General features: G+C 43.2%; 1 protein-coding gene across 6 annotated transcripts in view; it reads left to right on the top strand.

Annotated features, from left to right (window-relative positions):
• Positions 1-27,458, top strand: part of RGS6 (regulator of G protein signaling 6) — a 323,298-nt gene that overhangs the window by 272,909 nt on the left and 22,931 nt on the right. For 4 of the 6 annotated variants that reach the window (XR_005597745.1, XR_005597744.1, XR_005597747.1 and 1 more), the window contains 2 exons: positions 5,666-5,755; positions 17,348-17,401. The exons of 1 other annotated variant lie outside the window; for it this stretch is intronic. Coding sequence is in view for 1 of the 5 variants with exons in the window: in XM_039535587.1 (XP_039391521.1) it covers positions 5,666-5,755; positions 17,348-17,401 (144 nt within the window). In the remaining 4 variants the exon portion in view is untranslated. The remainder of the gene's footprint in view (positions 1-5,665; positions 5,756-17,347; positions 17,402-27,458) is intronic. One more of the 6 variants, XR_005597746.1, reaches the window with a different exon arrangement.

Raw genomic sequence — 27,458 nt, 5'->3', positions numbered from 1 at the left:
ATTCAATAGGAATGAGGGAGCTGCCAACCCTGGGGAGGCCTATGAGCACAGAAGACAGAATTTTCAGAGAGGTTCCCATGTAACTCTATGCAGCTCACTACCCAAAGAGAGGGGAATGACCACAGACCTCTCTGCCTTCAGAACAAAATGCAAAACTCTCTTCTTTTTGACTTAGCTTTCCACAATGAGCTCTTCACACCCACATGCACAAAAATACACCCAGGCTAACTGTTCTTGTTTACTCCTACAGGTAGAGAAAGGGGGAGAGATCATTTTGTGACTGTTTTAACACATGTGAGATACTGGTATTACTGTGACATGGGGCCGTATTACTTGATAAATAGATAAATATGTGAGACTCCTGATATTAGGTGCACATACCCAAACTAATCCATCCTTGGGAGGGGAGATCAGCTGTGTTTGATATCAGATCATAAAGCAAACCTAAATTTTCACTGTCGTTCTCCATATCCCGTATTAAGAGTATGTCTACACTGAAAAAAAATGCATTCTGAACTCAAATTAACTAACTTGGGTTAATGCATCTTTTATCTCAGATTAGCATTTTGAGTGAAAGCCTAAAGGAGCCTGGGGTTGAACTCAAGTTGATAATCTGAGTTAAAAGTCTCATTGCCCATGTCCTCACTGCTATTTTAACCCAAGCTAGCTAATGCAGGTTAGCTAACCTGAGCTGAGTATACCCTTTTTTGGCAGCACAGACATACCCTAAGTGATTGGCTAAAGCAATGTGAGCCACTACAATTCCAGCTGTATTATCTAACCAGGTCTCAGTAATACATAGTAATTATTAAACAATCAGTTTGTTCAAACTTGGAGGATAATAGGGTGATAAGTAATAGCCAACATGGATTTGTCCAGAAGAAATCATACCAAACCAACCTAACTGCCTTCTTACTTAGGGTTAGTGGCCTAGTGGATGGGGGGAAGCAGTAAAGGTGCCAGACTTTAAGAAAGATGTGGACAAGTTGGAGGTGGTCCAGAGGAGAACAACAAAAATGACAAAAGCTTTAGAAAACTTGACCTATAGGGAAAGGTATATAAAAAAAGGCATGCGTAGTCTTGAGAAAGGAAGACCGGTTGGGACCTGTTAACAGTCTTCAAATAAGTTAAGGGCTGTTTTAAAGAGGACTGTGGTTAGTTGTTCTCCATGTCCACTGAAGGTAGGACAAGAAGTAATGGGCTTAATATACAGCAAGGGAGATTCAGTTTAGATATTAGGAAAAATGTTCTAACTATAAGGGTAGTTAGGTACTGAAATAGGTTACCAAGGGAAGTTGTGGAATTGACAATATTCGAGGTTTTTATAAACAAGTTAAACAAACATCTGTCAGGGAAGGTTTAGGTATACTTGGTCCTGCAGGCATGGACCAGATGACCTACATTTCTATGATTCTAAGCAATATCAGGCACCTCGTCCACTGTGATTGGATGGTGGTGCTCTTATGTGACAGAAAAAACATTAGACTGTGGTTTTGTGAGTTGAGCCTCTGAGAGAAGGCCCTAGACAGAGCCAATGGGATGGATAATAAATCCATAATAAGTCAGCCCGTTCTTGAAAAATGCTCTTTTCCACTTACTCTAGAGTTTTAAAAGTAGAACGCTCCCTTTGTTGATGTTTAAAAGTCATTTGTGAGATTTATATTATAGGCTTATTTTTTAGAACATTACATAGAGGGGTGTTGTCTTAAGGTTAGTGCACTGGACTGAGGTTATATTAGTTTCGTTCTGATTGCTAACGCTGAGAGGCAGTACCTAAGGATTGCTAGGGGAGTTATTGTTGCTATTCCTAAAATAAAAAATGTCTCTTCCTTCTTTTGAATGACAGTGCAAGGCAGGACACAACTTTTCCATGGCACTCCTTGAGTAAGAGTAATGGGCAAGTCCAGTGAACTGCCCAACCTTCTCCCAATGAAATAGGCTCTACTGTCCAGAGTTGCAACTGAGCTGTTGTGGATTGCATAAGTGGTGTGTTTGCGTCACTGTACGAATTGCAGCTAACTCTCTGGTTTGGAATATATGCTCTGTGAAATTAAATACTCTTTCAACGTTCCAATGGACAGCCCTGAATTTCATGTCAGCAGCACCATGTAGATAAGCACATCTTGGAATGTGCATGTCTGTAGAGGGCATTGCACTTCCACATCCCCAAAAATGTTGCATCCCTAAAAATAACTGTAGAGGAAGATTATAGCCTCATACCAGGTTATTCATCCTCTCAGACACACAGTAAAGAAGAGAAACACATGCAGCTGCTCTGTAGGTTAGGAAATGGGATCATGATAGGTAGCAATGATAGCCCAGAACAAGGAATGAATTAAAGTCATATGCATAATGGGACTCACCCATTTGCACTATATGAGAGTAGTGCAGCTAAATTCCCACGTGCTCCACTGTCGATCTGTCTTTCCCCCAATATTTATTATTTGAATTTGCTTGTTTTTCTGTGTATTTCAGAAATTGTGAGGTGCTAGACACTATAATTACAAGTCATCTCAGATTCCCTAGATTCTAACACAGCAGTTGTATCAACAATACATTGGTGTCTATTAATGGAGGGTATCAAAGACCAGTATGGACTTAGCCAGTTATTAGAATCCACCATCCAGTGGCTGGATTTGTTGTGTATGCACATTATTGCAGCCACAATTCAAACTGGAACCTTTGTGGTCCATTCTCAGCAGCTCTTTCAAGTGAGCCAGTGGGAGCTATGCTGAGCATGTGTCAGCTGGAAGACACTCTGCAGACCCTGCAAGACATGAACAGCTGGTTCAGATGTCCAGTGAATGCTCCAGAAAAGCTATATTATGAAATGGTCAGCATATCAGTCGTGTCATCAGTCATGAGTTTAAGAAAACCCTTGAACACTTATAACTGAAGAACAAGATTTTGGTTCTGGAAGCTACATATTTCCCATGCTCAACCACCTTTCCTCATTAAGGTCCAAGTTTAGGAATAATTATCAACAATTCCATAATGTCAGTGCCCTGCAGAGGAACAGTAGAAATATCAGTGTTTGCTGGCTCCAACTTGTGAAACCCAGAGAGAATGCTTAGTAAAAATGACATGAATACATCTACATTAGACCTTTGGGAGTGATTTTGCCTTGTCTTTTCTGGGAGGGACACAGTCAAGGTGTCAGCTCACTGTTTATTTAATCTCAAGATCTGATGAATCATTGTTTTGTTCTCCCAGCCTCAGATGTAAAGTCCCTACTCTTTCTAACAAAGAACAAATACAGGCTGTTGTCGTGGCTTGGAGGAGGACAGTTTGCCCTAGTTACAGTACTGGGGCAACAGCTTTACTGTTAACTGACCTGGTTTGGTACATCTCTCTCTAATCTGCAAACATTTAGTGCCATATGTCTGTATGTCTCTGCGCCTACGAGGACTGAAAATATTTTTACCCTGTAAGGATCATTTCCTTTTAACTGCAAGCCCCAGGATCTGAATACAAGTTTCTCCATTATATAGCAGATCCCAGACATCAGCACTTACTAAGGGCACCGCCTGAGGCAGTGATTCTTGGAAGATGGAATTGAGCCATGCAGAAATTTTCAGGTTCTCGGACTTGGCAATATAGGCCACTAGGGTTTTTTTCCCCATGAAGTGTCACCCAAATCCCTCCACCAATAATGTATTGCAGTACATTTTTTGTGCTCAGGCCTCCCTGTGGCTTTCTCCAAGGCTAAAATATTATTCATAACTATGCTAAAAAGTGATGAAATCAACACTTTCCTCCACCCACTCCTCAGAGACATAGGCCATAATCTCTACCATGCTCCCAGCATGTCCTCGGAGGCTGGGAATCTCATGTCCGTGACAGGCCCAGTCCCTCCTCAGACACCAATCCTCTATGATACTCCAGGCACTCTTACTCTCTAGAGACTATGAATGTCACCTCCATCAATGCCTCCAAATATTCCCAACCTACAGAGAGAATCATCTCTACAATGCTCCTGGTCTCAGGATGGGGAAACCTTGTGTGTGTTTTGACATAGTTTAATTTCTAACCCATTATGAAATGCTAGTTGCTGGGCATGGAGTTTGTGATATAAGAGGAAATTAACTTGAGCCAGTCATCATCCAGTTGAATTTAATACAACTGAGTCCTACAATCTTACTGAAATACTGTGAGAGTTAATAAGTAATGTCACATGCACACAAGAACAATGTAAGGCTTTTAGTGACCAAACTCATGCCATATGCTTTTTTTCTGCTATTTTTCCCCTCTAGTTGGCTGTGAGTTTGGCTCTCTATGTTCAGTGCTGAACTACTAGAGCAAATATTCCACAGCTGCTGTATTGGTAATGGGAAATAAAGCTATGCTCCCACTTTGTTTGTGTTTATGTCTTTTGAGATTCTCTTTCTTAAGAATGCAGTAGGACAGAGAGACTTTGGCTTTTCTGTAAACGGGCTTTTCTTCTGTAAAATCTTGTGCTCTTCATGAAATATAGAACATTGCACCAGTGGAGGATGGTGGCATCTGAAAGTGAGTAAGCAAAATTGACAAGTAAAGGATTGCTCCAAGCCAGATTACATCGTAGGGTAAAGATTATACTGTGTCTGAGTAAAAAGATTGCCAGCAATGCCTACCTTACAGAGAACACAGTAAAAAAGTTGACTAGGGTAATACTCAGACACACACATATAACTCCAGGATTGAGCAACATTATATAGATCCTGGAGCTTTGCTTGGTTTGCCACCACTGTGGATATATGGAGCTCAACCAACTCCTTCACTGGTTCTCCCTCTCTCCTAAAGGTTCATATGTACCTAAATGCTGAAGTTTTGGGGTGGAGAAAAAAGAGTTTGTATGGTATAAATATACACAATGTAACAGCATAAAAGAGTTTTCCACAGGCAAGAACTAATAGGAATGCCCAGTGTTCCTGTTTTCCCTCTTGTGAATTAGAGTCTCTTTTTTACTGCTATTCTCTGTCTTTACTCAGTCAAGTATATTTTGTTGTGTTTGGAACGGGGTTATTAAGAGTTTACAGGGGCAGTAGAAAAATAACTGAGTTTTTCAAGATACGTTCAATTATTAATTAAAACTGAACAAGCAAGTTGATGATGTGGGGTGGGGGGAAACAGCTCTGTCTGATTGCAGAGAAACTCCACCCACCAAAGCTCTAAAGCAGAGTATCAGATTGTAAGTATGACATCCTCAGAGTAAACTCTTACTGGCTGTTCGAATCTTGATGATAGGATATTAAGGGACAGATTCTTTCATGCTTATTCTCATTTAAGTAGTACAACACTCCTTCTGTAGTCTTTTTTATTTCAATAGCACTAGATGGCAGAATCTGGTCATAATATACTAGCTTCTGAGAGCCTTGGGCTTTACAAATTCAACCCTTTTCTAGGCTGCAGATTAATACATGCAAACTCTTTGGGGCATGGACCATCTTTTGGGTGGGGTGTACAGTGCATAGCGTAATAGAGTTCTCCAGGACGTGGGCTCCTGGGCACTGCCACAATACAAACGATAAATTATTATAATTAGGACTTTGCTCCCTCTTTCTAATTCTCTCTCTCTCTCTCTCTCTCTCCCTCCCTTCCTTTCATTGGACTGTTTTGAATCCCTCTGATTTCTGAATGGTATTTGGTAACAATTCTCAAACTTTCCTTTCCTCCTGCCCCACAGGAGCACATTTACAAGTTGATGAAGAGTGACAGCTACGCACGTTTCCTCCGTTCTAACACGTACCAAGACTTATTGCTGGCGAAGAAGAAGGTATCTTTTGGGAAGGACATGCTTGCATCTCTTAGCACCTATTGATTCTCGCCTGCTGCTTGCTGCTAGTGTGAAAATGGGAATATTGTTTCATTTACTTTTTTTATTTTTCTTTTTTAAAAAGGAATGAGAACATTTGTTTCCTTCACCTGAAGGCCCAGGGTATGGCATCCCTATATACAGCTTCAGACACCATGACAGGGGAAAGGTAGAAAGGCCAGCCAATCAAAATACAGAATATGGAAAAATGCTCAGATTATACCGGTGTCTTCCAAACTCAATGCAGGCAATTAGAAGTCCACTATCTCCTCTTCATGACAAAGATAATATCTTGTATCAGAATTAGACCCCATAAATGTGTTCATTTGCTAGTCAGGGTAACAAGATTGGGAAGATGGTGCAGCATTCTAGATGTAACTATGTGGTCCTTCTTTGGGATGCCTTACCTGGGTACCTCCCTGTAATGTCTTACCCCCTCCTCCTTTTCCCCTTTTCCCAGCTCTTTGCTCCCCAAAAATGTTTGCTTTTTATTTTAAACAAGAAATAATTGCAACCCAGAGAGAAATCAAGAACTTCAGTCATATTCTTCACCAAAGACCTGGGCCTCAATTCTTTTCATCCCCTTGGTGTCAGCATGTCCACTGCCAGCAACATATTTTCTGCCATGAATTACCCACTCAGAGTAGCAAAGAATTGGTTCTGTAGGATTAAGTCAGCTCTTATCCAGCCAGTTCTATTCAGGCAAGGGGGGTTGGAAGGTAAGATACTTATCTCTGCATTTGGGGCTGTGTTTAAATGCTTTCTGTACCTCCCAGCTTACTCCAGTACTCTGCAAGAGAGAGAGCGAGAAAGTGTTTGTGTGCATGCACCTACCTTTGTGTGACCCACTTACAAAACACTAGATACAATTACTTCCAGCTACTGCAGCCTGAGCTTGTGGTTTTCCATCACCATGCTTTCTGCTATTTCTCCACTGCATTTTCAATGGGCTGTCAAATTACAATTCATTGGCGCAACTCAGTGAAATCCCATTGGCTTTTTACAGGCTCATTGCTATTATGGATCCTCAAAGTGCATATCGTGATAAAAGGGGCCAATCTTTACTCTCCGTTGTGCCTGGCATTTGCTTCAGTTGGATTGCAGTGGTGTGACTGAGGACATGAACTGGCCCTGTCTTTTAAAACCAGCTGGTTTTAGACAAGTACAGACCAGAAGAAGAAATGCAAAGTTCTAGCTGACATTTGAAATGTTAAGTTGCTCTTTAAACCTGGGTCAGAATTCAGAGGTTGAGGGAAAGAAAGGGGTGCAGTTAAAACTCTTGAACACCCTGTGATGATGTAAAAGAAAAATTAAAACCTTTGCTGTCTTATCCCTACGAGCGTCCCTGTATGTTCTCCCTCTCAAGCTCTCCCTTTCAAAACATTAGGACCTGATGGTTCATGTGTTTAATACAAGGGAAGTTCTCTTCCCAGCTCCAGTTTTGAATCAAAGATTTCTTTGGAATCGTTTGCTGTCAGATCAAGTGCTAGACCTGTCAGCATGACTTGAATGATTCTCATGCCACCTGAGGAACAGATTTCAGTCTCATGCTAACACTGCAGTGGAAATAAGAATCTAGTTTCTTTTAGAAAGATCTGTGGGTACTCAAGTAAACATATCCAAGCAAAAAGAAGACAGTGGCAAAAATCATGTAGATGTGTCATTCACCAATTTAACATATGGTGGGTAGAAATTAAAGTTACTTCAGAAGCTGTAAAGCACGTCTTACTGTGTTCGGCTAGTAGACATTGTACCCCAATAGCACAGAGTTGTTGACTGAAAGAAAATGAAGCTTCCATATGCTGACCTACCTGGTAGATCCTTAGTAGTTTTACAGCAGATTTGAGGGAGTCCTTTGGGGCTTCTTGAGGCAGCCTGGAATCTGGAGTGGGGGTAAAGGAAGAACAGTGGGATACCAGAGCCTTTCAATATTGAGGATTTGGGTTTAAATCCCAAGATTAAAAATTTGGCCTTAGTGAAGTCAGTGGGAGTTTTGCCATTGACTTCAATAAGGTTTGAAACATTTGAATCCTTGTCAGGAATACCTCCCGAATATCCCTCATTTCAAGGGACAGCACTCATGTTAGTCCCAAACTGCCCCGCATTCCACACCTGTGATGTGCCCTCGCTTTTCTTGTTTACTATTAATTACAGCAGAAATGCAGAATCATGGAACTGAGATTACAGAAAGTTATTTACACTAAAGAAATGAATCCCACTGCATTTTAAGTTTCTTGTATGAATGCATTTTTGTGTCCCCCTCATTTTGGGTCATTGCCATACATTGCATCCCATATATAGGCCTTGTGGCAAAGGTACAGGATTGGGAATCATGAGATCTGTGTTTGTTCCCTGGCTTTTCCACTAATTTTCTTGCGTGACTTTGGGTAAATCACTTAATCTCTGTGTGCCTTATACTCCCGACTCTGTAAAATGCAGGTAATAATTCTGACCTGTGTAGCAGAGGTGTTGTGAGTCTTAATTAACGTCTGTAAAAATGGCTAGCATATTTTGAGATCCTCAGGTGCAAATATCTATATAGTATGCGCTGTGTAAGTGCAAAGTATTGTTTTTCCACATCACAAAATAACTGCACATGTGAGAGTTTCTGATCCAGGGTCTGAAAGTGGAATGAGCAAGAGGGGCGTGTGGCAGAGTTATGAGGAGGAGAGGGGGAAATGAACATACTTTACACAGACTCATGGATGCACAGGTGGTGGACATGGGCCTTGTATAGGCGAGGAATTCCTTATTCATTCATGATGGAGTTTTTCTTCTTTCCTACCACTGTCATTGTTATATGTGCCACAATATGATGGCCTAGAGCCTGCAAATCCCTGGTATACTACTCTGAGTGCAGGACTGGGCTCCCGCAGGGGTGTGTTTGGAGGCTCCATGTAGGAACAAGAAAGGTTAAGAGCTAGATGTAGGTCTCTGCATTGCACAGAAGTAGGACACCCTTGCATGCCTGCCTCCTTACTCTGAAAAAGGCAGGGTGAAAAGGGGAAAGGATGTGGGCAGTTCATCCATGTGTCTGAGGAGAAAAGGACTTTAGCCTGGTAAGCATGCAGATGAGCCACTTAGCTATGTGTTTGTCTGTGGGCCTCACGCCTGCTTCTAGGTAGGAGTCATTAGGTTGCTGTTGGCAGCTATCTCACAGATGCAGGATTGGGTTCCTTCGCCTACCCATTGCGTTTTACTTCTTGTGCATATGCACAACATGCCACACCTGTGCTGTGCAAGACCAAGCATCAGTCTGCCCATATTTCTACTGATACATACATTACCACATTTTATAGTGGGCAATAACCACCATCCCTTCCCCTCAGGAGCCAAAAAATGGCCATGCCCTTGGATGACAGTGAACTTTATGCAAGAGAAGAAATGCCTGTTACATTTAGGCCTTGAAAAACCTCCTCACCCACTCACTGAGGGCGTATAGTGATTTTGACAGGGTATGTTGGCTGAGGGGGGCTAGATAGTCATTGGCTCCTGCTCTGAGGAGAAGAAAAAAGGCAGAGAAGCTCAAGCCCCAGTGCCCTTTCAACAACCTAGATAAATAGGAGGGAGGGAGTGGAGGGACCCCAAGACTGCTAGTTCTCGTTCCGGAGACGGGGCAGTAAGGACAGTGGCTGCTGCACTGTCATTCTTCTGAGAGTCGAATGTTTGTGTAAAATGAACAGCAAGCAACTAGAGCCATTCTCACCAAAAAAGGAGGCGCAGGGGCCTTTGAGCCACCGTCTTCTAAGAGGAGGACAGGGAAGGGTTGGAGAGGGCCCAGCTGCAGGTGAGGGGCTGAGAGCTATCTGAGCCCCAGGAGGGGTAGAACAGTGGAGGAGCTCTGCAAATAGGTGGATCTATCATCAGTTTATTGGGGAAGGAGAGCTGATGTGCCAATGTAAATAAAATATGCCTGGTTTACGAGAGTGGGGCAGTTGTTTTTCTCCCTAACAAGGACACATTGAGCCAGAGTCTGTATTACCCTGTGCTAGTGAGTGCAAAGTAGGTGTAAATTGCCACCCCTTTGATCTAGCAGTGTTTTCCACTCATTCTGCGCTGGTGTCAATGACTACGTGAGGTGCAGGGTAATTGATAACCTGACTCTTAGTCCACAGGTGAGCAAGTATCAAGGGAATTTTTCCAGCCTTGCTTATAATTATGCCTAGTAAAATATTGTTCTGTTTTAAAGACATGAATTTCATGCTTCTGAAACACAAAAGCCTTGAGGAGAAATTAGTACCAGGTTCCGATATGAATGGTGACCTACAGTGTAGAATACTGAGCTCTTAGAACTCGTTCATACTCTCCTTCAGTCAATGGCAAAACTTTCATTGGTTCCAGCACGAGCACAACTGGGACCTTAGTATACATATTAGAAAGAGAAGAGAACTCAAAAGTCATATTAGCATCTATGGGCGGACAGTCTCCATTGCAAACAAGTTCTCTCTGAAAACCAGTCTCATGCTATCTCACCTTCTCGGTCTCCTTAGTGTCTACCAAGCTAACTTCAGCAACGCTCCATCCCCTTCTCAGTACCTTCAGAGGAAGTGTGACTGTGATAGAGCTTTACCTGAGTGCCATAAGAATGCTAAGAGATTTCCTACTAATCATGTTGTTAATCATTTGTAGTTGGTTTTCTAATGTCTACGCTGCCCTGTGCTAACAGACTCTTTACTCAAAAGAGCTAAAATCGAACAGTTTGATAAATAATTAACCAAAAGAAAAAGAAACATGGAGAGCTGCAGTAAATGGTTAGTGATATAGTCCAGTATATTCTGGATTTTTTTCTGCACCTAACTGGGCTCAGCTGTTTTTAATAAAAGCTTTTTAAATTTTTAAAAAATCTGTATCCTACTGTTAACTTGTACAGCAGGTCGGTCTGTTTACTGTTGATGAGGGTAAGTTTTCTTTTTGCATGTTTGAGGAGTGCTTGAACAAGCTTGTGTATGTGTGTTTGTACGAGCATTGTTGTCATATTTCAAAGCATTTTGGTGCACTTCCTGTGCTTTACCTGATGCGTTCAGACAACATACAGAGATCCTTAGTCTTTATTTTTCTACTTTCTTACCACTTTATTTTTAAATTTCCTTCCTCCACTTTGCAAGGCAGCCTCAAGCACCTTTGCTTTGATCTGGACCGAGGCAGGCAAGCGGTTACCTCAATAACACATAGCCAGTCACACATTTTGTAGACAAGCGGGCAGGAAATGCTGGAGAGCAATACAGCCAGCACAAATGTGCGCTCCTCCTGAAACTGTGCACGTCGGCTGCTTGGCATGCAGCCAGGTTTGAGTGCTTTTTATTTTAATAGAAAAATGTAATGCTTTGATCAGCAACTCGATACTTTGGTGACTGGTGTTCTCTAGATACCTTAGACAGTTAGGTTTAAACTCGGGGCTATTGCATTAATATAGTTCACCGTATGTGTGTCATATGGTGGAGCTGGGAGTGTTTGCAAGGCAGGTTTCAATATAGGACCTTAGCATAGCTAAATTTTCAGATGGTAGTTCCCAGTGAACCCTTTCAGTATTAGAATAAACCTTATATGCTGCAGCTTGTGAGTTGATCCAAAATGTCAGTGCCCCAAACTGAATCTTTGTCGTCCATTTACACCCCCGACTCCAGTTTCCCTAAGAATGGGAAACGACATCAGCCTACAATAGTGTTCCAGACATTCCTGATTCTGCAGTTGCAGAATTTGCCAGAGAATTGAACCTTTGCTACCAAAAGGAGCTCCTTTCAAAAACAGCTATGTTTCTAGCTCTCCTGGTTGTGGGCGGCAGCAGCAGCAAAGCAGCAGTGCAGAAGTTCAGTTCTGGGCAGCTGGAGAGCAGCAGCTGCTGGCCACGGGAGTTCATGTTGTATGCAGTGCAGGAGGACTATTTTTTTTAATCCCGCTCTCAGCCCGTCCCACAATACCCACTTCCACTCCCACTCCCTCCCACATTGTTTCCATGCTTCTGCTATTATGGTAGTGGGTCCTATGGCATTTTCCTAGCAATGGCTGGAAATGTTGCTCTCAGGATGTCTCCCCACTAGCACCCACCCTGCAATGGAATGGGAACTCCCAGCTCACCCATGCAGAGGGATTGGAGTCCTCATGCACTTCTACAAGGGCATAAGCAGCCCCTGCATCTCCTTTCCCCCCACACAAAGGGATTAGAAAACTCTAACCCTCCATGCATTGTCATGCAAAGTGGATGGGATGCCCCACCAGCCCCTGTTGCCACCCTTACTTCTGCACTGTTGCTGGTGGCAGTGCTGCCTTCAGAGGAGAGCCCTGCAATGGGACTGGGGTCCCACAGGTCCTGCAGGACTTGCTGCCATAATAGCGAGAGCAGGATAAAAAAGTAAGAAACAATGCAGGCGCAGGTGGGAGTGGGTATTGCGGGGCAGGACAGGAGCAGGATCAAAAACATAGCCCTCCCACACTGCAAACAACATGAATGCCCCAGCCAGCAGCCACTGCTCTCCAGCCGCCCAGCTCTGAAGTTCTGTGCTGCTGGTGGTGGTGGCGGCACCACGTTTAAAGCTGGGCGGCCAGAGAGCAGCAGCTGCTGACCGGGAGCCATGCCTCCCCAAATATAGAAGTTAAACTATGCCTGTGTTTGCTATAATAATTGTATCTGGGCCAACACACTCCAGGGCTTGTGCATTATATTGCATTGTGTTATCCCTTTTACAGACTCTTTTTTTCTGTTTTCATAGTTATATATGAGCCTATCTCAGATGGGGGTATGTGGTAGACTACATTATTTGGAAAGGGGTACGCAGCCTAAAAAGTTTGAAAACCACTGGCCTAGACATTATACTTCATTGTCAAAACTGTGTCTATAAGGCACTGGGCATTGCTGGGGATGAGGCAAAGCTTCATCACCTCAGTGGGAGGTCAAGAAGCAGGGGCATAGCCATGGGTGGGCCTGAGTGGGCCGCAGCCCACCCACTCAGCATCCAGGCCCACCCAAATCTGAGTAGGGGTGTAGTGCTGCCACAGCGGCCCGGAGCGTCACTCAGGCACCTGAAATCCAGGACAGAGCTATGTGGCCGCCCTTCAGAAAGCTACGCTCTGGCAGCTCTGCCTTGCCGTTTTCTGAGCCACCTCATGTGCGTGCCCAGCTCAGCAGGTGAAGCCCTGTGTCTGGGGGCACCACGGCTGTGAAGAGGGCATGGCATTGGGGGAGAAGCTTAGCTCGCACCGTCTGTCATTGCCCGTCCACACAAAAGTCAGAGCCCACCCAAATGTCCACTCCTAGCTACACAGAAAGGGATACTGCTTCTAAGAGGCCCAATGCACAAAGGTACTGCACAATCTGTGTTGTCCTTTAGATTGATGCAGTGCTGCCCTTGGCCTGATCTGTGTCGAAGGGCAGCTCTATGCCTCACTTTCCCCCTACCTCTCCCATGTGCCTCCTCTGGAGTGACATGCTCCCCTGTGAGTGCATGGAAGGAGGAGTTTCTGCCCTTCCCTGTGCACCGGGACTGCAATTGTGACTTAATCTTACACTGGCCACATATGAGTGAGTCTGGAGGTTCCTAGTACTTTCCTCTCTCTCCTCTACTCACACACCGTGGTGTGAATGTTAAACAACCCCCACAGTGCCCAATCCACACAGGGTATAGGTCTGTTATGGCCCCCAGCTATGGAGTCTGGTTCTCTAGCTCCAATAGTAAAGATCTGTGCTTTCAGCTCTGGAGGGCTACGGTTCAGTCCCCAGAGTTGGTCAAGATAGTGGCTGTCACACAATGACCAAATTATGACAGGTTCAACAGAAGTCCAACTCACAAAGATCACCATTGTAGCTGGGCATCCTGGAAGGTGTTGCACTTTGGATAGGTGGAAGGGTTGGGAGTAATTCACAGGCATGAAGAGTTCTCTTGAGAAGCAGAAATTTATTGCAATAAGACTAAGACCATCACTTACGATAACTTCTCCTTAACTTCCCGGAGCAGGGGTCTTCTTTCTGTACTGGGCTCCTCCCAATCTTGATTTACCTTCGACCCCTTTGGGCGGGGTTGGTTTCTCTGACTCTCCAACAGTTTACCCAATCAGAAGGAAGAATCCAGTCATCTCCCTTACCTCTCATTCCTTTATATACTTTCCTCATCAGCTTTCCTGCCCCCGCCAACTCTTATACTACGCAGAGTGGTGCTGCTGGCGTGCCATATAGAAGCCACAATGAACAGCTCACCCCATCCAGTTTGGAATTACACCTGCCATTTTAACTTATATTTGGCCCAAACCCTCAATTTATCATTGTTTTATATGTGGTTCTGGAATATGAATATCAATATAATCTGCATAGATGAACACCAGTATTGAAAGCATGGCCTCATTGTTCGTCTTCCCTCCCTACTGAAATGCTGTCCTTAGAATTAAAAATCACAGTAAACAAATATGCTTTTTAAAATAACACTATTTTATAGCTCAGCTATAAAATTTAATCATCCTAGAATTTCTAGCATTTGTGTTGGATGCCATATGGTGCCATCTTGGCTGATAGTGTGGCTCTTTTAAATAGTTACACAGGAAAACGTTCCGTGGTTGTCTCATGTAGACAAGGGATGTCCATTTCCATGGGCCTGCTGTCTCTGAGGTCTCATCACTGACAGCTAGTTCAGTCTGGTCTTCTAGGTATTAAAGTGCTGTTCTTTGGTGGTAGAGGTAATCAACTGGCTGTATAATCTGGTAACGTCTTGGCATATATCCAGTTACAGGTGTCTTTATCAGTTCACCTGCCTTCCTTTTGGATTCTTTGTATCTTCTCTTTGTTGTTTCTGTACTCCTTCTTTGTCCTTTTGGGTTGATATTCCAGCTGAAGTCACAACTGGTAGGTAATCACAAGCAGAAGATTCTAGAGAAGTACTTTTCTTGTATCTGTTTCTCTAATGGGTTTTATCTCATATACATGGCCCTCTCTTCTTCCCTCTTCTCCAGTATAAATTGTGTCCTCCCAATAGCATCATCTTTTCCCTGGCTTGTCACATTCACATAAGTTTCTTTCCAGGACGCTGTCTCCTGGATGCAGACAGAAAGCTTTGAGCAGTGCTTGCAATCACACTACTGAATCTCTCCTGTTTTCCATAACAATTTGTAGGCCCTCTTCAGCTGTTCTCTTCATCAGTTTGTATAGTTGGTTCAGTCCCATTCTCTATGTGGACACCAGTCAGTTGTTAATGGCTCCCACTGCTGGAACCCATATGCTTCTAAGCCCCCTGCATCTGGGTAATGACTCATTACTGTTCCTAACCCTGGATCTCTCGGGCACACTCCATGGTGGACCCCGGGTGTTTGATGCTATTCTTGGGCAGTGGAATATGTCCAATTGCTTAGACATATTCCCCCAGGATCCACCTGGCTGTGAGAGCTCTTGTTTCTCAGCTAACCCCTTCAGGGACAGATGAGCCAGGAATGCAGGCTTAATAAAGGAATTTCTTAACCACACACTTTGCTCTTAAAAAGCACACTAGGGAATTATGGATCTTTGGAAAATGACACACAGTCCTGAGCACAGCCCCCCAGGCTTGATCTCACCCTTCCTGTGAGTCCTGGGTTTGGGCAGCATCCTTAGACTAGGTAGCCTTTCTTGTCTTCTTACTTGCATGTGGCAATGGTCTGGCCTCTTGCTTAGAGAAGCACCCCTCTTCACCTATGTGCTTGCTGGAGAAGTTCTAATCTCCAGCCTCTCCCTGGCCCCATTAATTTCTGAGTAGACAGTCATTCAAAGTCAATGGCCCACATGATAGAAAATCTATTTTTCCAGTAGGGAAGAGTTCTCTAACATTGATGGCCCTTGTTTGCTCAGTCTCAGCTTTTTAGAATTTTCCACCAGCTGTCAAGTCCCTGCCACAAAATGGGTGCTCTAATCTACCCTGGAGGTTACAACACAGCGTGAAGGTCACACTCCAAGAAGAAGGTTAGAGTACAAAGCAGAGCTTCTGAAACAAAATGAGTTTCACAGTTTGATACAGACATCCTCAAACTGTCACTTTTGGCATGACTTTTCCCCACTTTATTCTGTACACTGTCAAACCTATCTATAGGAAATCTTGGTGATGGGACCATACAGCAGTAAAATGGAGACTATGTGTTTATGCTTGGACCAATTATAATCATGCACTATGTAGTACAGATAGTCCTTCTGAATGTATTGTTCCTCAGACAATGTATCATTACTGAGAAAGTTCTGCAGACTCTTTTAATTGGGATCATAGAATTAGAAAGGACTTCAGGAGGTCATTTAGTCCAACCCCCTGCTCAAAGCAGTACCAATTCCTGGCCAGAATTTTATTCCAGTTCCCTAAATGGCCCCCCCTCAAGGATTGAATTTACAACTCTGGGTTTAGCAGGCCAATGCTCAAACCACTGAGCTATCCCTCCCCCCCATGGTCAAGTGTGGTGGTATGGGTGCTTTATATCTCAGTATACTCCCCAAGTCTCTTAAGAGTTGATTCTCAAATCCCTTATGCTCATGAATCTTTTCAGAAAATTCAGATTGAAGGACAAAGTCTCTGAGTACTTTATTGGCAACTGTTCTGCTGGATTTATTAGCTATTGGGCAGATCTGTGTAAATGTAGTGAAATGATGTGTTCTCTACTTCCTTTTACTAATGTCTAAATGCAGCCAATCAATGGAGAAGGGTGGTGGCTGTAGTGCTCTGCCAAGGGTTGGTGATTTTTTTCTAATTATTAGGTCTTTTTCATTCAACATACTGACAAACATGCCAATAACTCATCAATTTCTTTCCTCATTAGTGGCCAAAAGAATTTCTCTTGTGCCACATGAAATACTATTCAGTCCTGAGGTGAGCCATATTCCTCATGTAAATGCTAATAAGCCAATGGTATATATGTTTCAGTCTTATTGCAATGAAGTTTTATGACTTCTAGCATATGAATACCCGTAAGCTCTGTGCAAACCAAAACCCGGGCCAAAAACATGACCTCATCTTTCCACAGCCATTCACAGTATACATATGCTGTCTCATACCTAGAGGTGGCCTCTCCTGAGAAAAGGTGAGGCACATTGAGTGATGCAGTGCGGTGAAAATCTGCTTCTACTCTCTCAATAAACGGAGGAGTTCAGGCTGTAATTCCAGCGCTGTTTTTCTCCAGCACTGCATTCACTGCCCAGAAAATTATAAATTTGATGTCATTCTTCCATCTTTCTAAAATCTGCATAGGAGCTTCCAATCAGCTGTTTGGCAGATGTTAACCAGAATCAGAGGTCTCCGCACAAACAGCTACAGAAGGAAAGTTCAACAAGAAATCAATAACACTACACAGACCCTGTTTTATAGCTTTGAATCAGCTATGGAGCACATTTTGAACAGAAGAGAAGAAAAAGTGTCATTCTCCAAGGCAGCTGCTGGCTCTCATTCTTTAAGGGTTTGCTGTTTGCTGTAGCAAACAGCAGTTGCTGCTTTAAAAAAAAATCCAATTTTTAATTTGTTTCTTTTTTTGCTTCCTTATCTTTTTCTGCTGTTTTGAAAAACTGCATTTAAGCTGAAGGTTTTTTTTCTGTATTTTTTCTCCCCACTTTTATTCCCCTTAAAGCCAGAGAATGAGCAAGGTCGTAGAACTTCTCTAGAAAAGTTCACTCGCAGTGTGGTAAGTTCCTTATTTTTTTTTCTTTCCTCAGCATTTTACTTTTAGTTGTGGGGTGCTGGTGCTTAACTTTTTAAGTTCTTTTTAAAAATTTTTGCAGATAGCCTTTTTGCAGCTTTTCTTTTAGTTCAGTAGCTCATCAAAACTGTAGCTCTTTAAAAAGGGTGGTGGGGGAGGGGAGCAGAATTCCATAATGTGCATTCTGGATAAAAATCATCACATCAATAGGCCAATTTTGGTTAGTGTTAAAAGGCAGGTTGTGGTTTTGCTGTTTTCACACTACAATATTTGTTATGGCTTCCCCTGCACATTGTAGTAGGACAGCATGGTTATAATAGCATCATTTGTATTGTATCTATATTGATTTCTATGCATGGTTAATGATAACATATATAAAAAACCATATATACCCATATTGCACCTTTTATATATCAACTGCAACAACTTCCTTGGTAGCCCAAATTTGTTGGTGGTGGTGTAAGAAGGTGATGTATGAAGATGATAGTCAGAATGTGGTTGAATCTGTAAGAAGCTATGTTCAGTACACGACTTTGTGAAAAGAACATGCTCTTTATTACATTTTCATAACACCTTTGTAATGGAGCAATTGTACTATGTGTACATACAGTACATATGCTCGCATTTGTGTGTGTACATACATGTATGTATATTTATATATAATACATGTGTATGCACCATATATATAAAGATAAAGATATATACAGATAAAATATTTGCATACACAGATAGAAAAGGGGAAACTACACAGGTAAGTGTGAGCTATAATACAATGTGTAGGCATCAAAGGGGGCCTTTCTGATGCTGTCATGATAACTATACAAGCGAAACTCAGTTGTGACATCTGATATGTCTGCAGACTCCAGAGATGTGTGTTAGCTCTACTGGCAGGTTTCCTCTGTCAGAAAGCGAGAGAGAAGAAAACGAAAAGAAATATGGTATAGATATTTTTACACTTGGAGCCAGATTCTGCTCCCAGTTATGCTCATGTATACTGAGAGTAACTCAGTGACTTCTGTGGAGTAACTGGTTTTACAGTAGCATAACTGAGAGCAGAATATGGTACTTAGGTTTTTGATTTCAAGGTTAGTATGAAAATCTCATCTCGGAGTGCTAGGATTATGATATAAAAGATAGTCAAGGCAATCATCATAGATTGAGCTATAGTTTAGATATTACAGTATTATTGGTAAAAACCTGTAAATGATTTCCTTGCCTTTTATAGCTGGTATAAATTGGTTTAGCTGTACTTTAATTTTTATGGATCTATGCCAATTTACACCACCTGACAATCTGACCCATATGATTTTTAACCTGTCATTGTCACTTGAAGCAAAAGAATTGTTCTTGTTTAAAATCTCATGAGCTCAATAAGCTGAAAACACAGGAAAACTTGATCTCTGATAATATTGCAGACTACTAATTTCCCACCCTTATTCCTCCCATCATGTGATCAAAACTCTTTTGGTCTGATTTGCAGTTACACCATTTGTGCACTAGAGACAGGGCTGGGGGTGATTGTTTTAAGCCATCTTTGTGCTCACTGTATTCAGGAACCAGGCAAGCATTGACCAGGCCTCTGTTGTAAATTGGGGCTGTTCTAATTTATGGTAGCAGCAAAGAATCCTGTGGCACCTTATAGACTAACAGATGTTTTGCAGCATGAGCTTTCGTGGGTGAATACCCACTTCTTCAGATGCAAGCAGTGGAAATTTCCAGGGGCAGGTGTGTATATATAAGCCAGCAAGAAGCAGGCTAGAGATAACGAGGTTAGATCAATCAGGGAGGATGGGGCCCTGTTCCAGCAGCTGAGGTGTGAAAACCAAGGGAGGAGAAACTGGTTCTGTAATTGGCAAGCCATTCACAGTCTTTGTTTAGTCCTAAACTGATGGTGTTAAATTTGCAAATGAATTGGAGCTCAGCAGTTTCTCTCTGGAGTCTGGTCCTAAAGTTTTTTTGCTGGAGGATGGCCACCTTAAAATCTGCTATTGTGTGGCCAGGGAGGTTAAAGTGTTCTCCTACAGGTTTTTGTATATTGCCATTCCTAATGTCTGATTTGTGTCCATTTATCCTTTTCCTTAGAGACTGTCCAGTTTGGCCGATGTACATAGCAGAGGGGCATTGCTGGCATATGATCATCCTGGACAATGATCCCACACTTTCACAGGCCTTGGGTGGCAGGCCAGTCCTCGCCCACAGACAACCTGCCAACCTGAAGCATATTCTCACCAGCAACTGCACACCGCACCATAGTAACTCTAGCTCAGGAACCAACCCATGCAACAAACCTCGATGCCAACTCTGCCCACATATCTACACCAGCAACACCATCACAGGACCTAACCAGATCAGCCACACCATCACCGGTTCATTCACCTGCACGTCCACCAATGTAATATATGCCATCATATGCCAGCAATGCCCCTCTGCTATGTACATCGGCCAAACTGGACAGTCTCTAAGGAAAAGGATAAATGGACACAAATCAGACATTAGGAATGGCAATATACAAAAACCTGTAGGAGAACACTTTAACCTCCCTGGCCACACAATAGCAGATTTTAAGGTGGCCATCCTGCAGCAAAAAAACTTTAGGACCAGACTCCAGAGAGAAACTGCTGAGCTCCAATTCATTTGCAAATTTAACACCATCAGTTTAGGACTAAACAAAGACTGTGAATGGCTTGCCAATTACAGAACCAGTTTCTCCTCCCTTGGTTTTCACACCTCAGCTGCTGGAACAGGGCCCCATCCTCCCTGATTGATCTAACCTCGTTATCTCTAGCCTGCTTCTTGCTGGCTTATATATACACACCTGCCCCTGGAAATTTCCACTGCTTGCATCCGAAGAAGTGGGTATTCACCCACGAAAGCTCATGCTGCAAAACATCTGTTAGTCTATAAGGTGCCACAGGATTCTTTGCTGCTTCTACAGAACCAGACTAACACGGCTACCCCTCTGATACTAATTTATGGTCTGCTTCCTCAGGCCACCTAAGTGCCCTGGGAAACTGAGACTAGGCATAAGCAAGTGCAGCCCACTCACGTCCTAACATGTTCACAATCTGCCTTCTTTACTGCGCGCTGAGAGCACAGACAGCACTGAGCCCTTTTGTTGGTACTGTATCAGCAGAGGAGGACCTATGAACCAAGGGATGTTCACTGGGGGCTGTATCCACACCGTTTAAGTCTCTTTATGTTGCCATAAAAGCATAAAATGAGCCTTAGTGTAAGTGAAAATTGGACCCTCCATGTTTCTCTGTTGTGGCTTATTATATGTCGTAGTTCCTTGTTGTCAGGGCCTGGGAAGTAGGTGTTCTGACACGGTGGTCAGAGCAGGAGTTGGGCAATGGGAGCAAGGATCAGAACCAGAGGATGGATGCCAGAGCCAAGGGTCAAGCCAGAATCAAAGCCAGGAATCAGAGCCAAAGGTCAGGACCAGAGTCAGAGGCCAGAGCTGAATTAGAGTCAGAGAGTCAAGCCAAGGGTCAGAGAACAGGAGCAGGAACCAGGAAAAAGGCAGGGCTGAAGTCAGGAACCAGCATCAAGGCTGGGAGTAGCAACAGCACGCCAGGAACCACTTTGTTTCACAGAGAACTTCTTGTATCCCCTTCTGGCTTAAATAGTGTACCTGGTCCAATCAGCGGCTCCAGAGATCCTCCGACCAGGGCCTTGTGGGTGGTACTTTCAGTGGAATGTAAGGCCCTAGGGCTCCCAATTTGCTAGTCCCTGCCAGAGCTGTTTGGTGGAGTTGTGGATGTGGCAGCAGCCAATGGGCCTAGGTTCATGACCTGTGGCTCCTTATGCTTGTTTGATAAATATAGGGGTGTGAAAAGAGAGATTCACAGCACTGGAGAAAAAGGCCAAAGCTTATTTTGTTATATGGTTTCTTCAAACCACAAAATATTTTGCAGTTTTTGTCAGGTAAAATGAAATACAAGCTTTTGTTGCTTCCAAAATGCCTTCTCAGTTGGGTGAAATGCTTTGTGGGCTCAGTCCCTAAGCTATTAAAAATAGTGTTGTGTCTGGGAGCCCTTCCCTGGATGATGTAGTTTAACTCCAAACAAGGTAAACTACTATCAGAAAAGACACCATGGCACCCCACTAGCCAGCCAGACACTTGAAGCCTTCAGGGAAGACAAGTGAGGAGTAAGGAAGAGCAAAACCTTTTTAAGATAATTCTTTTCACCCTGAACCTTAATTTCTACAAATCCATAAGGCCAGGACTTCTCATAGGGTAGTTTTGACTCAGAAAGAGGTTCACAGATGAAATTGCCTAAAATCTTTTCTTATTGTAAAATGTGCCAAGTTTGCCCAAAAGCCAGACACCACCATTTTCACATTAAACCTGACAGAAACGGCAATATTTTGCTCTTCAGCAGCTTTCAGAATTGTCACAAAAACAAATGTTTCATGTTGTACTTACAAATATTCCTGAAGCAACAATTGATACTTTTGCACAACTACACGGGGAGGGTACTCATTGCTCCATGACCCTTATGTAGCAAAAGGTATATTCTACAATTGCTCCCCAGTGGAGTTCTACACTGGCACCAAAGGGAGTTCTACCTGCAGAATCAGGGCATTAAATTTCATGTCCCAGCTCACGTGACCTGATAACTCAGAACATGCCAGATATCCTCAGACGCCTCAACCTCTCTTATGAAATATGTGCAGATCATATTTTCATTGTTATTTTCCTTTCTGCTTCTGAGCCTCAGGCCTCCTCTAAGCAGCCAAGAAGTAAGACATGGGCATTGACAATGCCACTGTACATTGTGGCAGCCCCTGCATCATCAACACTGCTGTCTAGTCACCCCCATGCACTCTCCCTCAAGCTCTGGCTCCACCCCAGCTGCACCACAGCCAGGAGTAACAGCTATACAGTCTTAGTACCAAATGTCACAGTCATCAGTGCAACATTGATGGTCCATGTCTGTATTGTGGAGCAAATATATGGACAGATATGCAGGTCAGATGTAAGCATCTGTAACCCTTCTGCCAGGTGGAGTCGGCAGCAACAAGGGCCAGGTTCAATATCTAGGGATTCCTGTTAGCAATACAAGTCAGAACTGGCTCAAGCCTCACCTGGTAATCTGGGAAAATTAAACACCACCTTTGGAGTGCTTCTAAGAGGCAATATTTCCCCTGTCACAAGCACTGAGTCTGTGTAGAGCAAGGAAAACTTTTAATAAATGGGGGAGAGGAACCCGGCATTAATTTGGGAAAACACCACTACCACAATTTGAAAGCAAATGACCATGAGCAAGCAAACACCCCAGAGCATGCTGGGCAGTGTCCTTTGCCTCAGTTTCTCACCTTGCAGCATGAAAGTCCAACAACAAATGTTCCTTTAACATATCACTCCTCTCTCCCTCCACTGCACCCCATTCACAGTGGCTGTTCTTGGTCAGTGAAGACCCACAGTTCAGAAGTACATTCATATGAATTCACCACCCATCTAGGGCAAGGGGGGACACATCAAGCAATGCCTCAGCTACTGTGCTGCTGCTGCAACTGGCTCCCAGTTGTTGCCATTCACTCTGCTGCCACCGTTGGTCACACTGCCACCACTGCCACCACCTCCCACTGCCACTGCACTCTTCTACCTCTGTGTCTCTGCTGCAACGTGATGGTCTGAGGTTCCACCGCTAAACCCAGTCTGAGTGATTTCAGAGGGTAGTGGGGAACCTCACTGCTAGTGCAGATTGTGCAGTGACTTTCACTGCAACACTGTCCCACACCAGCTGTAAGGCTCAGCACCTGGTTATTAGTGACTTCAGCTCTAGTGATAACTGAACAAAACAAGGACTCTCAATGGAGTCTAATTAGCTCTGTCTTTAAGCAGTGCAAAGGGGAGAGTCAAATGTTGTCCACGGCTCTTAGGCAGAGCCCACACTCCTATGTCAGAGCACCTGTTTCCACACACTCTCTCTCCTTCACTAAGATTTGGCATCCCTAACCCCTACTTAGTGAGTGAGATTCAGTTTAGGAGGAACTCCTCATTCAAGGCCAGGACTGGCTCCAGCTTTTTTGCCGCTCCAAGCGGCGAAGAAAAAAAAAAAAGAAAGAAAAACCGGAAGAGACGGAGTGAAGGACCCACCGCCAAATTGCCACCAAAGACTAAAGCAGAGCACTTGAGCTGCTGCTGAAGTGCTGCCAAAGACCCCGATGTGCCGCCTCTTTCTATTGGCTGCCCCAGGCACCTGCTTCCTTCGCTGGTGCCTGGAGCTGGCCCATTTCTGGGCAGGCTAAGTACAGTTCTGCTAGCCTTTTTTCATACAATAAGGATAACATTTCATTACCAGTGCACTCAATAGTAAAGTGATTTATAACCCAACACCAGCCAAAAGTGGTCATTTTGGCAAAGCAGCTCCACCATGGCAGAGTAGGCATCTCTATACAAACAGTCTGTTCCTGAAGTCTTTTCCCCCAGCTCAACCGTAAATATCAGGGGAGAGCTCATTCAGACCCTACTTATAGATCCATCAAGATTCACCTGGCCCATTGGGCTACATATTTGATGCTCATTCTTTGAAAGTGTAATTTAAAACCTATAATCTTTTAAACTTTTCAAAGGGGCCTAGGGAAGATTCTTGTGGAGTAAATCTAGGGGACAGGACTTTGCAGATCTGACAGCCTCTTGCTTCAATGTGCTTTCTAATCCACCTCATTTTAACAAAGATGGCACAGGCAAGTGGCAGGTTTAACTTTTTACAATTTTCTTCAGTGTATGGCAAGGAGTGGCATAACCAAAGCTGAGTTATCCGTTCTCTCTTTACAAGTGTAGATAAAAATCAGACATCATAAAAATCAGACATCATATATCATATTATAAACAGCACCTGGTATTAAGGGTTATAACTTAATTTTAAAGACACACACACGCAAATAAATCCATATAATCTACATTTCTCTCCTCTGACATGTGTGATCATCTTGCTAATTAAAAGTAGCCTACCGGTGCTATTTTTAGTCATGCAGTCTCAGCCTAGGTGTTTAAACTACTGTAGTTTCCCATCTGCTTTGGAAATGATTTAATAATCAGATAGGCAGAAGCTTAATTTTCATAAGCTGGGATGATCCATCAGGGCCATGAGTAGAAGGAAAATATATTTTAATGAATACATGGAGGGAAAACATTGATGCTTTTATATTACAGTGAAAGCCATTGGGTCCATTCCTATCTTGTTGCTGGTAGCACATAATATTTCCCACATTTAATAAAAGGAGATACAGATGATGGTTCCTTTATTGCATGCTGCAGCATATTGAATATTTCCATTGCCTGAAGTCCAATTGGTAGTTAGTCCAGTGCCAATTCTGAGATTAAAACCATGATTTCCATCCTTTGCAGGACTACCAGAGCTGAGGTTGAGCTATAAAATTCAGATCAGAATCCGAACTTTTCTAAAATTGTAACATTACAGGAGGTTGCCGCCATGAGAAAACCAGCATGAAAGCCAGTGACAATATTGAGCACTAGGGGCCCCACACTCCATTCCTACTTGACATTTATATGAACAAAAAGAGCACTTGCAGTTACAATAGCTAGGACTTTTTTTGTAAATGACCAGGAGTATCAGTCTTCATGCTTCAGGCCATAAAATGCTCACCAGTCATGGTCGAAAAGGAATTCTAGCCAAGGGATAGTTTTGTATGGTTTAAGTTTATTTGGGTGTTTCAAAACTTCCTCTAATTCATGAGCCACTGTAAGGAGATAGGATACTGGCCTAAATAGACCATTGGTCCTACCTGGTATGGCAGTTCTTATGTATTTCTCTTCCACTTAATGAACATTGCAAAGATAGTTGTATGGCCAAAGAGAAGTAAAAATGTGCTGCTGGCAGCAATGGCCTCCAATGCAATTGTGGTGCCTGTCAAATACCAGCCCAAACCTAAGTGCCTAGCCATAGAGCAAGTGTAGAGGATGTAATGGTTGATGCCAAGTCATTGGCCTGGGAAGGTGTATATGTCATACTTCTGGCTAACGCAGTAAGCATGTTGTGAAGGATAATTATTAGTGCCTATGGAACAATCCCCTCATGTATGTGCTCTCTCTCTCTTTCTCTCTCTCTCTGCTAGTGCAGTGGAATTTGTTTAAGTGTCATTTGAATAAACTTGTTACAGAATGTTTCACAGCTGCTTACAGTCTATGTATGCACATACAAGCTAAATGTAGATTACAGTACATCTCATACATCTAGCATCTGTATGGTGTGGTAAAACATGAAGTGGAAAGGAATCCAGCAGTCAGAGAGAATGAATGAGTGCAGAGAGATTCAAAGAATCAGGGAGAAGGAATTTTTTTATTAGAAGGTGTCAGGAACCTAGCCTGTAGCAGAGCCTGTCTTCTGGCAACCTAATGATGGCTTCTTACTACCCTGTGTTGACTATTGAGCTCTGAACAAAGTGACAGTCCAAAACTACTACCTTTTGCCACTTATTAATGAACTCATTGGAACTGTTCTGTCACAATATATTGTCCCTCATAACCAACTTCACCCCTATGCCTTTTATTCATGAAAACTAATCCTACTGAGAAGAATTATGATGTTTGGGCCAAGGAGCTACTTGCAATAAAGACAGTATTCGAAGAATGGAGGCACCTTCTAGAGGGAGATCAGTTCCTGGTTCAGGTCCTTACCAACCACAAAAATCTGGAATATCTCCAAACAGCTCAGAACTATAACCAGAGACAGATCCACTGGTCACTGTTCTTTTCCAGATTCAATTTCATCATAATCTACCATACTGGATCAGGAAATGGGAAGGCAGACACCTTGTCCTACAAGGATGAATACGCTGAGTCAGATACAGCTCCCTTGGCTACTATTTTATGCCCTTCAAATTTTATTCGAGGGTCAAAAAACAGGGATCTGATGTCCCTCCTCTGGTGCCTGCTTCCCCAGACCTCCAATCTACTAAAATCTGTCAGACCCTAGATTATCCTAATAATCTTCCTAGCTCAATATTTCATTTGAAGGATGGTCTGCTTTATTGTAGAAGGCGCCTTGTACATCCTAGAGGGCCAGCTCAGTCTCAAGATATTAAAGTTGTATCATGATATGCCAGTTGCTGGCCACTTCGGCCACTTCAAGACTCAAGACCTAGTGTTACGGAATTTCTATTGGCCAAGGTTGATTACTGACATTAAGAGGTATATTAGTTCATATGGTCTCTGCTGTTGAAGCCAGTGCCCACATGCAAAATCACTCATTCTTCCATAGTCTTTACCTATCCCATCTTGACCCTGGTCATTAGTATCCTTGGATTTCATCGTGGAGCTACCTCATTCCCAGAGTTGCATGGTTATCCTCAGCATCTCCTCATTAAGATGGCATACTTTATTTCCATTTGCTCCCTCACAGCCTCCCAGGAAACAATCTATATTTTCCTAGTACAGATTTTTCAGCTCTATGGTCTCCTGACCAGAATAGTCTCAGATTGACATTTACAATTCACGTCCTGGTTTTGGCACAAACTCTGCAAACTCTTAAGAATGGAACTGCTTACCTCCTCATCCTATCACCCATGGACCAATGGGCAGACAGAACAAATGAACAGATCCTCGAACAATACCTCCATTGCTTTCTCAATTATTGTCAAGATGACTGGGTTGTCCTTCTGCCATACACATAGTTTGCATGCAACTCCACCCATGCATCCACCCAACTTAAAATATACTAAACTATGATTTCCATCCTCGCCTCCAGTCAGCTGCACCTGCAGATTCCAAAGTCCCTGCTGCAGCAGATCTAGTTGCCCACCTTCAAGAGCTTATCAAACACCTGGAAGCTGCCAAGGAGGCTTACAAACATCATGTCAGCCAACAGATGCCAAGCCACACCAACCATGTCAGTAGGAGATGTGCACATCCTTCACCCAAATTGGACCACCAGTACCTAGGCCCATTTAAGATCATGGAACAAATTAGCCCTGTAGCATTTAGTCTCCAGTTCCCAGAATTCTTGAAGGTCCACCCAGTTTTCTATGTGTCCTGTCTGAACCATTATGTAGAGAATCCCTTTCCTGACCACTG

The sequence above is a fragment of the Mauremys reevesii genome, linkage group 4 (assembly GCF_016161935.1).
Source record: "Mauremys reevesii isolate NIE-2019 linkage group 4, ASM1616193v1, whole genome shotgun sequence".
Taxonomy (NCBI): domain Eukaryota; kingdom Metazoa; phylum Chordata; order Testudines; family Geoemydidae; genus Mauremys; species Mauremys reevesii.
This window is presented reverse-complemented; position numbering and strand designations above follow the sequence as displayed.